The sequence below is a fragment of the Silurus aristotelis genome (assembly GCF_946808225.1).
Source record: "Silurus aristotelis genome assembly, chromosome: 11".
Classification (NCBI taxonomy): Eukaryota; Metazoa; Chordata; class Actinopteri; order Siluriformes; family Siluridae; genus Silurus; species Silurus aristotelis.
In genome coordinates this window covers 3,804,542-3,820,956 of record NC_139584.1, presented here as the reverse complement: position 1 = coordinate 3,820,956, position 16,415 = coordinate 3,804,542, and the positions used below count along the sequence as shown (strand labels likewise).

Here is a 16,415-nt window from a genome sequence, read left to right as displayed (position 1 = left end):
AATAAGAAATTGTAAAGGTTTGGACACTTTGCTGTGAAAATAATCCACTTCAGTATCAGCAATATCAAGAAGAGTCCAATCGTGTCCAATTTACAGGATTCCATCACACAAGTAGTTTCCTGTATCAGCACATGAACAAGTGACTTATTTATAATATTCGAAAGCTTTCAAATATTATAAAATTGCTGCTATTTGTTGCTGGCTGAAGAAATATTTAAACAACCAGACATGCGTACACAAACAGAGAGAGAGAGAGAGAGAGAGAGAGAGAGAGAGAGAGAGAGAGAGAGAGAGAGAGAGAGAGAGAGAGAGAGAGAGAGAGAGAGAGAGAGAGAGAGAGAGAGAGAGAGAGAGAGAGAGAGAGAGAGAGAGAGAGAGAGAGAGAGAGAGAGAGAGAGAGAGAGAGAGATATTACGGGTCATCCAGACGGGACCCGTCGTCCTGTGGCCATACGTAAATGTTTTAATGAACTTATTGACTGTTTTTACACACATCCCCATCATCAGCAGTGCAGTCATGAGGGGAGCAACTAATGTCAGATTAGCAAACGCACATGAGACTCAAGGAGACTGTCTGGAGCGACTCCCCACGGGAAGGACACTAAGTCCACCAATTAACAAACAAGCAGCTCTTTGAGTTTCCCAGGGAATGGACTGGTTCAGCTTTTCAGAGTTCTCAAAAGGCTGAGCAGTGTGTGTCCATCCTGATACATCCTTATCTTTAAGGTAGTTCCATTTAGCACCTGCTTATCTATCTATCTGTCTGTCCGTCTGTCTGTCTGTCTGTCTGTCTGTGTGTCCACCTATCTACACAGTATATTATAGACACCTGACCATCAGATGCTAATGTGATTAATAATCCTTTTCCAGATTTGTGCCATCTATAATACACTCTGTGTGTGTGTGTGTGTGTGTGTGTGTGTGTGTGTGTGTGTGTGTGTGTGTGTGTGTAATGTGTGTGATTTACCTGGTCCTCCATTAGTAGGATCAGTCGAGTCACCACAATGTTCACTGCGTTCCCCAGGCTAGAATCCTGGAACAGTTTGGCAACCTGACCTCCAGGGAAACAAGAAAAGACCAGTCTTTAAAAAGAGCCATCTCTCTGTCCCTGTCTCTCTCTCTCTCTCTCTCTCTCTCTCTCTCTCTCTCTCTCTCTCTCTCTCTCTCTCTCTCTCTCTGTTTATATCTTTTTCTGTCTCTCTCTCTCTTTCTCCCTCTTTGTCTCTTTTTCTGTGTCTCTCTCTCTCTGTTTATCTGTCTCTCTTCCTCCATCTGTCTGTCTGTCTTGCTGTCTGTCACTGTGTATATCTCTCTCTACCGCTATTTTTCTCTCTCTCTGTTCCTCTCACTCTTTCTGTTTGTGTGTGTGTGTCTCTCTCTCTCTCTCTCTCTCTCTCTCTCTCTCTCTCTCTGTTTATCTTTCTGTCTGTGTCTCTCTCTATTTCTCTCTGTCTCGATCCCTCCATCTGTCTGTCTCTTTCTGTCTGTGTCTCTCACTCTGTCTGTGCATGTCTCTTTCTCTGTGTTTACCTCTCCTTCTAGCTTTCTATATCTCACTCTATTTATGTTTCTCTTTCTGTCTATGTGTCTCTTGATATCTGTCTTTTGCTCTCTTTTTCTATTTTTCTCTATTTCTGTCTGTCTGTCTGTCTGTCTGTCTGTCTGTCTGTCTGTCTGTCTGTCTGTCTGTCTGTCTGTCTATCTTTGTCATCTCTTTCAGGATGAATTTTTTATGCTGACTGCACCTAGGCCTCCTCACCTACATCACATGCTCTTCAAGCTGAATGAGCACCAATCTCCACACAAACACTCCAACATTTGTAGAGCATCTTCCCAGAAGAGTGAAGGTTATTATAACAATAAATGGGGAAGAAAACATTGAGTCTGGTTCCTCTCAAAGTTTCTTTCTCACATAAAAGGGAAAGAAGTCTATACAGTCGAACCACGTCATTAACACTGCTTTCCCAGAACCAGGAGATTTTAAACTTACAATATTCATGACAGCCAGAATGTACTGCTCGATATCACGCCGCCCGTGGTACGACACCATCATCTTATCAGCCACCACCAGGGTCTCAACATAGCGCTCGCGGCCAACCGAGCGTTTTAGTGGCAACTGGCCACGGCCCGCCTGGTTGGGCGGTTTAATGGTTCTCTGCCACCAATCGAAGCTCTTGCTTGGTTTTTCATCTGTAACATAGAATGCATTTTATCCGTTAAGACTAATACCAACAACATCTACAACGAGACCTTTACGTTTGATATGAAATCGTACCGATGACTCCGCAGGACTGGTCCATGTAGAGATGTCGCAGAGATGATCTTTTGTACACCACATGGGGGCGTTCTTCTTTCCTATCTGCCCTCGTCTGGCTTTCACCAGAAACCAAAGGTTCGATGAGGTATTCCTCTCCGCCAGCTACAATCACCCCCTGCTACAAGAGACAACGATTCCGATATTAACCCCACCAATAAATCCCATATAAACACAGACACAGAATCAAACGGAAAGAGTTTTATAAAAAAAAAAAAAAAAAAAAAAAACTTTGGTAGCCCAGTTTAACACACGTTTGAGTGATTTTTATGGACCCTGTTTAAATCTGTAAAGTTTATTATTTTGCTTTTTTTTTTTTTTTTTATTAACTGATTGATTTAAAGTTTGGTGGTTTGGATTTATAACATTTTACAATTGGTAGCAGTTTTCTGTTTTAAATCTTGAATTTTCTTACCATTTTTCACACATGTTTGTTTTACAAACTGATTGTTGATTTGTTGGTAGAATTTCGTGCAGTTTTAAATCTTTTCAGATTGTTAACATTTAGCAGCTCTACAATGGAAGCCAATTTAAAGTGAACAAATATGTGATATGTGAACAAGCAATAAAGAATATGTGAACATTTTACAGATTTGAAAAAAAAACTCACAAATTTTCACAAATGGAGTACAAGAAGCTGGTAGCAGCAGATGGAAGCTGGTAGAGTATGAGTACTAGTACAGGTATTTTTGCACTGGTTGATATTGATGCTAAAATAAGTACACTATTTAAAATTAATCAGATAGAAGCATTATGGAACGTGTTAGAACTATCTATAGTTAGCAATGTTTATGTTTTCCTGTCTTGAAACTGTAAAACATCTACTTCTGATTATTCTGCAACATAAAAACCCCAAACTTTGAAGTAGTTTGTAACTGTAAAAAAGTTGCCAAAAATCCATAATATCGCACAAAGGTGTAGTGTTAGCTGTGTATTTAATACAATAAACTTTCTTTCGGCTTCTCCCATCAGGGGTCGCCACAGCGGACCATCCGCATGTTTGATTTGGCACATGTTTTTACACTGGATACCCTTCCTAAAGCAACCCTCCCCATTTATCCGGGCTTGGGACCGGCACTAAGGCTTGTGCAACCCTAATGGCTGGGGTTGGTTCTCTGACCAGGGATCGAACCCAGGCCGCAGCGGTGAGAGCGCCGCATCCTAACCACTAGACCACCAGGGAACTGTGTATTTAATACAATATCAGTATTATATGATCATATCGCCAAGTCCAGTAAACTCCTATTCAAACAATGGTAGCTTCCACCAAACCTGAAGACTCACAGGACATTGTGTCTATAGTAGCTGGAGTCTGTCAGGCCGTACATGAGTGGGCATTAGTTTTGGCTCGGTACGCTCGTTTGCACAGGTGCATCTTCGCTGGAGCGGGTCGGTAACAAGCTTGCCACAGCACGCCGCTCGAAACCAAAATCTATCATTAGTATCCAAAACACCTGTGGAATGGAGAGATAAAACAGCTGGCACCGGGAACAAAGCCGCAGGAACATCTGTACGTATCCCCCTGTTTACCCGCCAACAAATCTCTTCCTCTCTTTTATGAGAGAGGGTGAACAACAAAAAAAATCATCATATCATCATGGAGTGGTGGCTACAGATTAGAGGATAGGAGGGTGGTTAATGCATTTCACATGTCCTCAATACCGCATAAAAACACTGGAGAAGAATAAACGTCCTTGTGTTGTTGTTGAGGTTGTTTTGAACTGACATGAACACAAAACCTTCTGCTCATGTCTCATGTTGTTTTGTGTCTGTTTGATTGCTTCATAAAGAGAGAAAAAAGCTACAGTAATGAATTTCACTGATGTAACAAAAACCTTCAAGATAGAAATGTCTGCATGGCTTTAAGGCCTCTAAAGGAAAGACTTTATACAGAAAGAAGGACATTGGCATTAATCTATTTACTTACATACATACATACATACATACATACATACATACATACATACATACATACATGTATACATACATACATACATACATACCGTATTTTTTGGACTATAAGCCGCAACTTTTTTCCTACGCTTTTTTTTTCCAACGAATCGGCTTTTTTTTTTTTTTTTTCCTGGGTTTTTCCCGGTTTCACAAACTTCAAGCCAAAAAACTAAGCGACATAACATCAGACCTATTAAATTTCCGAACGGAAACGGAAAAAACGCACCTCATCTGTGTTCTGACGGGGTTTTTTTACCCACGACAATGCCAAAAGATAAACTCCCGAGAGAAATAGTTGTGAAAGAAAGGAGGAAAACAGCGAACAATGATTTACTTGGTAGGCTACTGTTTAGATACAAGCCGTTGTAACGCATTGAGTCTGGGTGAAGGGAGAGCTCGCTAACTCCAGTTGCAACAGAAATCATATAAGCACAGACAGGTTTCCAAAACTCGTGCTTTTTTATTTTTCTTGGCAACAGCGTTACGGGTTAGTCAAAGAAACTTGGAAATGAGCATCATAAAATAATAAGGACATATTCCTCGGTCTCCACACACGCAGTAATACCGGGAAAAATGCAGTGGCATGCTATTCCCAAAATACCGCTATGTTCCTAAAGGAAGCGCAACATATTTCACCCATTACACCGTGTGTAACGTTTCTTTTGTTAAAGCCTGTGTAAAGTACATTAGTTTCAGTGTAGACACCTGTGGCTTATAGACAGGTGCGGCTTATTTATGTTAAAAATAAAAATATTTGTATAATTCAGTGGGTGCGGTTTATATATGGGTGCGCTTTATAGTCCGGAAATTACGGTACATACATAAATACATACATACATACATATAGTCTATACAACAAGCTAGCTAGCAACCTGACAGGATTTATGGAGAAACCTTCCCCCACAGCTAATAGAATCAAGTTAACTAACATGACTTAAACTATCAAATCAATTTTCAATACTAACTATAGCCATTTATTTAATATCACCTAAAGAGACTAAATACAGATTACAGATATTTTAATCATTTTAACAAATGAATATCTTCGAATGCTTGTCATACATGCTCGAGAGGGATTTTTCAGACATTTTTCTTTTCAGGATATTCAAATTCTAGCTAACACAAGCTTTACGGAAAGATTTTCTGATGTTTTTAATTAGTCTTTTACAAATGTTTGCGAGCCCTATACATCTATTGAATATGCTATACATAAATAATGACTGCTTTTTCAAATGTAAAAGCGTGCCTAGTTTGCCATGATAATGCTAACATGAGCTACCAGTCAGAATTCTTGAGGAATTTATTGAATTTACAAATAATCAACAGAAAATGTTTTTTTAGGAAATGTATTTGAGAAAAATATTTTAACATAATAATATAGTCAGGAAAGTTAATATCGGAATATCACAGGACTTTTTTTCCAATTCAATTTCCATTTGATAAATATTAGCTAATGATTTTTCTTACAAATATATAAAATATATAATATCATTTATAAAAACCTTTGCTAGGAGCCCTTGAGAGCTGGCTAATATGATGTATACAGACAGAATTTCTGAGGTATATCTTAGATAATACAATTTCAGTTTATACAAACTTTTACACAGCTAGCTAATAAAAAGACAGAAAACTTTCAGATATTTAATAAAACACCATTTCCAACTGTTAATGCTAGTAATAAAGCTAACATTAGCTAATAAGCAAAATTTCTGACTGGGTTTTTTTTTAGGTCACTCTCATATTTATAGTCAAGTTCCACTGTTCACAACCAAGCTAGCTGGCTAGCTTAATCATACTTAAGGGGATATATATATATATATATATATATATATATATATATATATATATATATATATATATATATATATAAAAAAACCTGCTGAAAATAAAGCCTTAATAAAACAAGAACAGTGTAAAGTTGTGAAGTGCTGGAGTTGTGGAGTTCCCCTGGGAACCGGATTCGGAAACACTGAGTGATGGTTTATTGTTTAACACACTCAACACACCTGGTTCAACTCGAAGTACCAATTATGTGGTACTTCAAAAGCTGTGTGATTTGTTACAGTAGATCCTGACATGTAGTGAGCATGGTTTGAGTCTTACCAGGTGGGAAGGTCACAAATCATGGGCCCTTAGCAAGAAGTCAAGCTCGTCTTAAACTAACACTTTCCAAGTTTGCTTTGTTAAAAAAAAAAAAAAAAAAAAAACTCATCGGAGTTGTAGGCTAATGGATCTGAAGTTTGTAATCCAGAGTACCAGTGTAGATTTATTCATTGATAGAGACTCAAAGCACTTTTGTACGTCGCTCTGGACAAGAGTGTCTGCTAAACGCCGCAAACGTAAACGTAAATGTATACTGAAACTTTAACACGAGATATTTGTACAGTCGACCCGCGGTAATTTGCGGTTCGGAACTCGCGGCTCCGAAAATTTGCGGGTTCTCATTTGGAACCTAACTAACAGTAAGTTGCTGATTGTCTTTAAATTCATGGGAATCACCAGGGGGACCAAATGTTCAGGAACGTTAGGAATAACATGTTAAACTATGTCTTCACTAACAAATTTCATAAATTTTTTTGTCTTTATTGTATTAAAGTAACAATGTCTAGATTAATTAAGGGACTGCGTCCATAATTGTTAGATTTTCAGAACTCACTGGGGGTCTTAGAATGTACCCCCTGCGAGTTACAGGGGACCACTGTATTTTTTTTTATTTATTTTGAACTGCGAAAACCTATATATATATATATATATATATATATATATATATATATATATATATATATATATATATATATATATATAGTATTATTTATTCATCCTGGTCATGGATGTGGTGTATCAAGAACATTAATGTGATGGATGCTCTTATCCAGAGTATTGTACAACTGTTGCATTGACACAAATGTTGAGGTTCAAGGACTTTGTCCAAGAGCCCATCTTGGTGGTTTGAATTTAGGTTCTTGCCCTTCCAATCATAAATCCAACCTCATACCCATGTGAGTAATGGATTTGATGGAAACTATTAAGTGGACAAATTTAAGAAAAACATTCAAATTGTCTAAAAGTTGAAGGTAAGACAGTATAAGACAACAAACTGAACTTAAAGGATGTAAGAGTGTAATAATTACGTGAATTAGCTTGTGTTATGATACAGAAACAATAACTTGATGACATGTTGGACTCAGAACATGACTCACAACTATGCAAGAACTTACCAGGCCATTGCAGTTACTGACGGCCACAGTGCTGGACTGGGGCTGATGCTGCAGATGCCCCATGTACTGGCAGCCGAACGAGTATGGGTGGCTCCACGCCAACCTGCCTTTCCTCCAGTACTCGATACGGAACTTGCGAGACAGCAGGCTGCTCTGCAGTGTGAGGTTCAGGAAGAGGCTGGTGCTTGGTGTGGACAGCTGGTAATATAGCTGTGGCTCAGGAACCTCCTGTTTCGCCTGGGTGCTCCGCCGAACCCGTCTGGGCCTGTCTGAGGCCTCGCCTTTGTACAGCGACTCGCCTTGAGGGCCAACGCGGATCAGGACAGCGATCTCATAGTGAGTCAGACTGGAGAGAAATGCAGCTGGAGAAACAGGAGAAAGCAGGAGAAAAGTGGAATAAAAGAAGGAGTAAATGTCACAACCATTGTTACATACAGAATACAACTTGCAGTGAACTTTAACCCTGATTAACTCCAAAATAAAAAGTATTCTACACTTCCTGACCAATCAGAATCAAACGTTTAACAGGTATATCTAGACCACAACAGTAATCAAACCTGAGCATTTGCGCTTTTGGCATTTCCTGGCATTTGGCAGCCTACTTAGCAATTAGCAACACAAACCTTGCATCAGAGTCCACAGCTAACTGTCCAAAGGTCTGAGAGTTAACAGTTTTTACAGAAACCCTGAAACCCTATACTTCCTGCTTTCCAAGGAGTTATACTACACTATAAATAGTGTGTGCTTAGCACCAATGGGTGAGGTCACTTCTGAAACCCTCAGCTGTCCAACTCCTCGCTTTCCTTAATAGGTTTTTGCTAAAGTGCTCTCCACTGAGTGAAATAAAGACTTCTGCTAGTGCTCACTCACTCATAAGAGAGGGTTCAAAATGATCCCTGAACACCATAACCAGAAAAAACAAATCCTCCTTTTATCAAGAAGGAACACAACTTGGACAAAGGTAATGAGAGCTGTCCAAGGCCAGACTTGTTCAAACTTTCTTGACTTGCATTTGTATCCAACTCTGGAGTAATTCATTCTACAGAAGTAGGAAAAAAATATCAGAAATGCATTAGAAAATTTGATTTCTCTTATTAATTTCATGTAAATTCAGTGAGACGTTTTACTTTGAAGATCATACAAGTCTAAGACTTATTGGCAAATCTTTATAGTGTGGCTTGTAACTTCAAGAACAACAAATATAAAAATTTATGGAAATAATCAAACGACTTTTATGTATACCTGTCCTGCAAGTTCTGTGCTTAAATTTGACTTACAATTTCCACTGGTATTTGTTCCTATGTGATAGATATATATGACACAGTACTGTATATGAAGCATGACGCAAAGAAGAAAAAAGAAAGCTCAGGGAATGATTTATTGCTACCCTTGTCTGCTAATTTGATGACAACAGCTACAGTTACAATTTACAGCACAAAATTTAAAATACTAAAAAACAATTTAGCATGCAACACTATCCTGTTATTGGTTTGTTTTCCAAATGTGTTCACCTCTACAGTGTTTAACCCCTAATTATTTTGCAATTCTGACACTGCTGTTACACTCACATTGTGCATTTATAAAAAACAGAGAACAAGGTCTTTCACTATCAATATAGACAGATAAAGATCAAGCTTTGGATTTCACATGAAAAAAATGTCTCGAAAAATCTCCCTAGTAGAATTCAGCATGTGGTAATATCAAAAAGTATAACAAACACGTTTGGTCCCAGATTTGCACCCTGTGGTACACACGATTAGGAACAGATCTTATTAGGAAGTGTTCTTTCAACATCTGCTCGGTCCAGATGTGCCTCCGTATCGCCTCATTCCTGCGTAAATCTCTCAAGCTGCCTGTTAATAAGCTTTAAATGCAAAATCAAAGAAAGTGATGACAGAGTTTGCAACATGTGGTTTCATTGGGTTTTCAGCACCTCTGTGGTCGTGGAGGCCAAGCATGACGGACACTGAGCTAATTTCTGACCTAATTCTCCTATTGTTTCACAAATTTCATCTGGAATGTCCATATTCGGTCCGAGACAACTTGATTTTCTTACGTAAATGCACAATTACTCATCGCTGGAGTCCTTTGTTTACTCTGTCATCTGCTCTTCAGTAGAATGAAAGGGATGTGACAGTGCAGTGAACACTGTCATTCTGTGTCATACAAATTACGCTGTCATTTTATATCTAAATGATTTCCTGGAGGTTGCAATAGTATAGTGACTTAAAAGTACTGCTCAGTCATCGCAGTTCAATGATTGAGCTCTGAAGATAGTAAGACAGAAGTTTGAACAGTATCACATTATTAATGAAACCTGAATACTTCCTGATGTCAGCAAACGTTTACTATATGCTCTAAATTCTCCTCTCAAAGATGCTCCAAAGTAAAACACCATATCAATAAATGTTTGGAATGCATCTCTGTGAAGTGTCTGCTATAAAAATCTATAAGATAATGTAGGAGAATGAATACATCGGGTAGCAGTTAAATCTGAGTTCCCTCAGGAACATATTAAGCTACTCCCATTAGGAAGCACCACAGTGGATCATCCGTCTCCATACCCCCTGTCCTCTATATCTGTCTCTTTCAAACCAACTACCTGCATGTCATCCCTCACCACATCTATAAACCTCCTCCTTGGTCTTCTTCTTTTTCTCCTTCCTGGTGGCTCCATCCTCAGCATTCTCCTACCAATATACCCCATGTCCCCCCTCTGCATATGTCCAAACCATCTCAATCACACCTTCCTCACCGTGTCCTACATGCTCTGTCCCTCTAATAAACTCATTTCTAATCCTGTCCATCGTCGTCACTCCCAACAAAAACCTCAACATCTTCAGCTCTGCTACCTCCAGCTCCACCTCCTGTCTTTTACTCAATGCCACTGTCTCTAATCCATACAACATCTCAGGTCTGACTACAGTCCTATATACTTTCCCTTTCACTCTCACAGATACTCTTCTATTACAAATCACTCCTGCTATCACTCTTCTACACCCACTCCACCCTGCCTGCACTCTTTTCTTCACTTCTCTAACACACTCTCCATTACTTTACACTGTTGACCCCAGGTAGCTGAACTCCTCCACCTTCTCCACCTCCTCTCCCTGCAACCGCACCCCTCCACTGCCCTCCCTCTCATTCACACACATGTACTCTGTCTTACTCCTACTGACTTTCATAATTACTCAATTTAAATAATACAAAGGTGTATTGCATTCATTAGATTTATTCTATTTTATTTTTTATAAAATACTATACAAATTTTTTCTGTATTATTCCACCAAGCAGGTATTTAATTTCAAATTGTATAAAAAATTAAACTGTGTAAATGTTGATGATCACAAATGTTAATAATAATAGACTGTGTTAGTAATAAAAACATAATTTCTTATAACTGTACCAAAATTGCAAAACTGAACCAACTACACTTACAAGGGATTTGACAAGAATTTTCAAGAAAAGCTCGACACCGTGATGAAAGGTCGGCCAAAACAGTTCAAAACAGTTGTTAAACTTTTGCATGAATTATTTATAATTTTGTGGTTTTCTTTCTTGTAAAATTTGTACAAAATTTGCTTTGAGCAGGCAGGAAAACCTGTAATGCACAGTAAAAATGAACAGAAAAACCCAGGGTTATTTTATGAGGTTAATATAAATGCTTCTGCTGGAGATTAAAGCTGTGGCTTCAGTGAAAAGAGACTTGTTGAACTGTGTTCATTGTTCTTTAGTGATCATTCTTGCTTTAGTAATGATATATATTCTCGCTGCATGAGATTCCTGTCTGTGATGCAGCGCTCTGTTCTACTGCGTTTCTGTATAATATTGATGCTTTCTATAGCCGTGGCGTCATAATGATGGGATAAAGAGGTGGATTGATGCAGGTAGGACACCACTGAAGGCCTTGGTGTGAAATACATGGCCTTTTATCTATAGTATGCCTTCAGGATAAAGTCATTTTAATTTAGGCACATGAACTCTATAAGAGGTCTATATGTGTCTTTCTTCATGTAAACACTTTCACTGCTTCACAAGGAGCAATTTTCTGCAGCAAAATGAGGTCAAGAGCCACCAGGAAGCAGGAACCCTCCAGTTCCACATGCTCTTATTGAGCTTGTGAATTCCACAAATTAAATAAACCAGTCAAGTACATAAAAAAAGGAATATTATCCATAACCATACAACTTCCCCTCATTAAAAAGACGTTAACATGGGGGCCTAGCTTCCGGACCACCGCCACCATACACCCTATAACACTCTCTTAACTAAACATTTAACGACAATGAGCGAGAAAGGCCTCTCCCTGCGCATAAAGGGAAGCCCTTTTATTTATTAAAGGCTTTTGATCTTTCCTCTAATCTCTGCGATGAGGCCCAGGGGAGATGCAGGATACCCCATTACTCTCCCATAAAGTCAACAGACAGAGAGGCCCATAAAACTCTATAAGCACTCACCTTCACTTCAAATGCACTCACTTTATTTTACCTTACAGGGCCCGAAAGGAAAGAAGCCCTTCATTAAACGTGGAAGTGGAAAATAAAGGGGAATCTGATTCAAACACGTTTTTTTTTGTTGTTGTTTTTTTGAGGAAGCAGAATTAGCTGAGGATCGGGACGTTCTGATCCTGATTGTGTAAGGAAAAGATATGCATCAATTAATTAATTGTAAAAATTTGAAATAAAAAAATCAAAGGAAGTGGTATGTTAAAACGACTAAGGCATTATCTCAGATTTTGAAATTGGTTGCTTGGCTTGGTAAGTAGAAGCTTCATGCGGGAAAATCCAATTTTACACAAGCTACAATGACTTTTAGCAGCCTTAAAAAGTCTGCAAGTGCAAGTAGCTGCATAGCTAGTTAGCCTTCTTTGGTGTAATATACATTTTTATTAGCATTACATCCTTTTTGTATTTGACTACAAAAGTAATAACATCAAACAGATGAACCTGAACTCAACTAAGAAAATCGCTCATTTATTCTTTATCTAGCAAAGTCAGCTAAGCCTAAATTTATGCTAAGTAATTACACGATTCACCTGGATCCAACTTTTTGCTTCTGCATTGAGTCAAATTAGAGTCAAGTTCAATATCATTAAGCTACATGAACCAGAGCTAAACGCCACAGCGGGCTAGATAATAGTAAACTACTTCACTGGAGTCAACCAAAGATAATCTCCATGGCAAGACGACTAACCACAGACTCACTGTTATAGCACGCACATCCAAGCCATTGCATTCATTTTACATATTGAGTCACATCGTATACAGGTTCTTGAATGCTAATTGGAAGGAAGTCTCCAAAATATCAGTCAAAAAAGTATAAACTGTGCTAATAAATGAAAGTAATATGTATTCAGTCGCCAAACTTACATTATGGCTAATTATGTTATAGTATAGTAAACAAGTTTTCAGATTTGCTATCAAGTTAATTCGGTCAATTCAATATGATATTGTGTGTAATGAGTAACCAAGTTAGTAGCTACGTAGATAGGTGACTAAGATTCAACTAACTATTATTTAGTGTAAAATAATAGCCAGGGCTCTTAGCTACAATGAAATAGTGTAAATAACCAACTAGCTATAGCTATAGTGTAAATAACTAACGAGCAATAGCAATTTCCCTATGGGATCAATAAATTATTCTGATTCTGATTAAGCTAAATACAATATAAGGTTAAAAAAATTCATAACCATGTTAGTTAGCAAATGAGCTAACAATTGTAGATATTGTAGATATTGCTAGCCAGGCCACTAGCAAAGAAATGTGGATCCGAGTGTTAAAGCGTGACCGAGTTACTGGGTGAGAAATGACTAAAATGGGCGCGAATCATTTCTATTTTTGGCTGCCGATAAATATTTTCAGTATGCGTTTGTTCTCACATAAAAATTTCGCTTCTCCTGAAAAAAAAAGAAAAAGGAGCTGATTCTAAATCACAACTGTTTGCTCAGGAACACTTGATAAAAATGACTCAATGTTCTTGGAGAAAGCAAAAGAAATCAACAGCCATCTGTCTGTCTGTCTGTCTGTCTGTTTGTCTCTCTCTCTCTCAGATGTCAAACAGCTGTATCCAGTCACGGCTCGTGAAAGAGTGTATGCATATCTGCGTGTCAGGTTCAGAAAGTCTTTCTTTCTTGAATGGAGGCCACTGCAACCACAGGCCTCCTGTCCACAGCTCCAAAACGAGCCTATTCATAACTCTGGGCGCAATTCTTTCTCTGTTTTTGTGCGTCTCGTGGGGAAATATCGCACGCTTAAGTTATAAAACCATGAAATGCCTGTCTGAGACTTCGGTCTCTCTCTCTCTCACTCACACACACTCTCAGTGCAGCTCTATAATAAACACACATGACACAATGCTGGTAGCATGATGGCAAACCTCATTAGCTATTTCAAGGACAAAGACCTGGGAGTAAAAACAGAACCTGAATGCCAACTGGGCCAGGAGGTGTCTGCATTTTTGTTTGTATAATTTTACCTTGATAAGCGTTTATATGTAATATCACTTCCTGTATTATTATTTGAACACGGATGCCAACAAGCTAGCCAGCTACCATGAGGGATCAGGAGTTTAATCAGTTTCTTAAAAGACAAAGCTATTTAGCTAAGTGTCTAAATTTTGTTGGTTTTCTGTAATTTTCATGTGAAATTAACCATCACTACAATAAAGCGGAAAAGTAAAATAGTGGATTATATTATATTATATTAGATTAGATTACATTACATTAGATTAATGTTTGATTCCTCAAAATTTAAATATACTATTACTAAGTACTATGTAGTATTTGCACCACTGTTTTGAAAATTTAGTAAACTCGGACAATTCTTACCTTGACCCTCCTGAGCAGGAACACTTGCTCCAATTGCTCCAAATCCAGCGGTTACCATGGCAATGACCCCAACACAGGCCAAGCTCCTCCACACCGTTTCCATGGTTACTACAGCTAGTTTCAGTGCGGTACCCGTCCCTCCGTGCCAACATGTCTTCTGCCTGGTTCGCCCACCGCTCACCAGAGTGACGCACTGAATTCTGGGGCCATGACAGCAGCTCTGGGTGTAGATGTGCGTGTGTGTGTATGTGTATAAATGTAGTGTGTGTGTGTGTGTGTGTGTGTGTGTTTGTGTGTGTGTGTGTGTGTGTGTGTGTTGAGCGTGTATGTTTGAGTGCAAGTTGTAAGTGTTTAACTTTAGCAGCTGAGCAAGATGTGTGACTTCTCTGGGTGTCCACTTCCCTCAGGCAGGAGGAGATCAGTAGTGCTGAGGATGCTGAAAAAGGAGACAAGACAAACAAGGCAGTGATCATCAAGCACCAAAACCACAAGAAGTCCTAATCCAATGGTTGAGGTTCTGCCTATACTAGAGTACCACCACTTTTGAGCAAAAGCACTAAATTCTCTTTTGAACAACACACGTTATATATATTATTTGTATTATTATATTATAAACTATTATTTATATAGTTCCAAAACTAAGCACTGGCCTAATCCCATTCAAAAGATCAAAATTGCTTCAAACATCCTTAGCAGATATACTTCTGGAAATTCAATCCCATCCGAACTTTACCAAACATAAAAGAGTTTTATGGTACTTCTACTTGACCCTAACCACACTGCAAAAAATAACCTTCTAAATAAAATAAATTAATGCATGATTTCAGAAGATACAGATTAATATCCAGTTTAATTATCTGCCAGTGCAGTGAGGTAATCACACTTAGTAAAATTTCTTGAAATATGAAACCATATCTAGGCTTTAGAAAAGAACCAAATGTCTTAAAATAATTATTAAAACACTTATTCCAAGAAGTAGATTTAATCAAATTTAAGCTGTTTGCTTTTCTTAATTTGTGTGAAAAGATCTAAAAACCAGAGCTACTAAACAAGAGGAATTCCTCTTACGTAAGTATTTTGTCTTTTCTTAAAACGAGACAAAGTATTTAAACCAGAACTAAGATTACTGTTAAAATCAAGATCACGAATACATGAATATTGTCAACAATTATTTATTCAAACGAAGCCGTCTTGTAACACACGGCAGTTACAACGCAAAAACAAAGCATAATCATTACTTGCTGCTTCTTAAAATGCTTATTATAAAATAAGCATTATTGATAGAACAATTTAGTAAAAAGTGATTCTGTAAGTACTCTGTATAAAAGTTCCAAAGTTCAAAAAAACAATAACAATACTGGGTAACACTGGGAACTAAATAGTGTAGACTACATTATTTACATGTTACAAAAACAAGCATTTGGATTAATAATTCTAAAGTCCTAAATGTGATTATTGTGCATTATTTCACTGGGCAACCTTAAAACCAGTTATTGCATCTTAAATAAAGTCTTAAAAGATACAAGGCCTTAAGTGAAGTCTCTGATTGGTTTAACTTTGCAGGGAAAATAATAACCTAAAAGAAATAATAATCTTAAAACAATGATAATAATCTTACACAGTCTGCTCTTGCATAGTATTTTATTCTTAAGATAGGATCAAAATTATTTTTATGGCAGAGAAAATTAAATAAGGAGTTTTTGCAGTGCAGGTTAAAGTGGTTAAAAAAAAAAAAATCCACAACTGCTTTTTCTTTAGAATGGTTTAATGTTCAATTCTTCATAACTGGTATTTGACTTTGGCCTTACAACCAATGTCAATAAAAGCATTCTAGATACTTCTTTCCAACAATCGCACCAAAGTCTCGTCAAGGTAAACCACACCAACTCAAAGGGGCCACGCCGACTATTAATGTAAATTGGCCAATTTGAGGAACCTTGTTACTTATTTTCATTCCACAGAGGCCTCAAAATTTCCAAACACACAGTATTCTTTGGAGATCCAGAATAGGGGACTTTATGAAGCACCTTCCTATCATAACCACAGATCTTACAGCCACCACCACCCCCACACCTCTTGTCTTTTACTATTATACATTAAGAGA

The 16,415-nt window shown here is 37.9% G+C and overlaps 1 protein-coding gene across 1 annotated transcript in view; it reads right to left on the bottom strand.

Annotated features, from left to right (window-relative positions):
* adamts10 (ADAM metallopeptidase with thrombospondin type 1 motif, 10) overlaps nucleotides 1-14,660 on the bottom strand; it is a 58,142-nt gene extending 43,482 nt beyond the window's left edge. Inside the window, exons 1-5 of the mRNA XM_083554870.1 lie at nucleotides 14,312-14,660; nucleotides 7,485-7,846; nucleotides 2,275-2,434; nucleotides 1,990-2,189; nucleotides 967-1,050 (exon numbers count right to left, since the gene is read on the bottom strand). Coding sequence (XP_083410996.1) covers nucleotides 967-1,050; nucleotides 1,990-2,189; nucleotides 2,275-2,434; nucleotides 7,485-7,846; nucleotides 14,312-14,414 — 909 coding nt within the window. The 5' untranslated portion in view covers nucleotides 14,415-14,660. The remainder of the gene's footprint in view (nucleotides 1-966; nucleotides 1,051-1,989; nucleotides 2,190-2,274; nucleotides 2,435-7,484; nucleotides 7,847-14,311) is intronic.
* Between the last annotated feature and the right edge of the window lie 1,755 nt (nucleotides 14,661-16,415).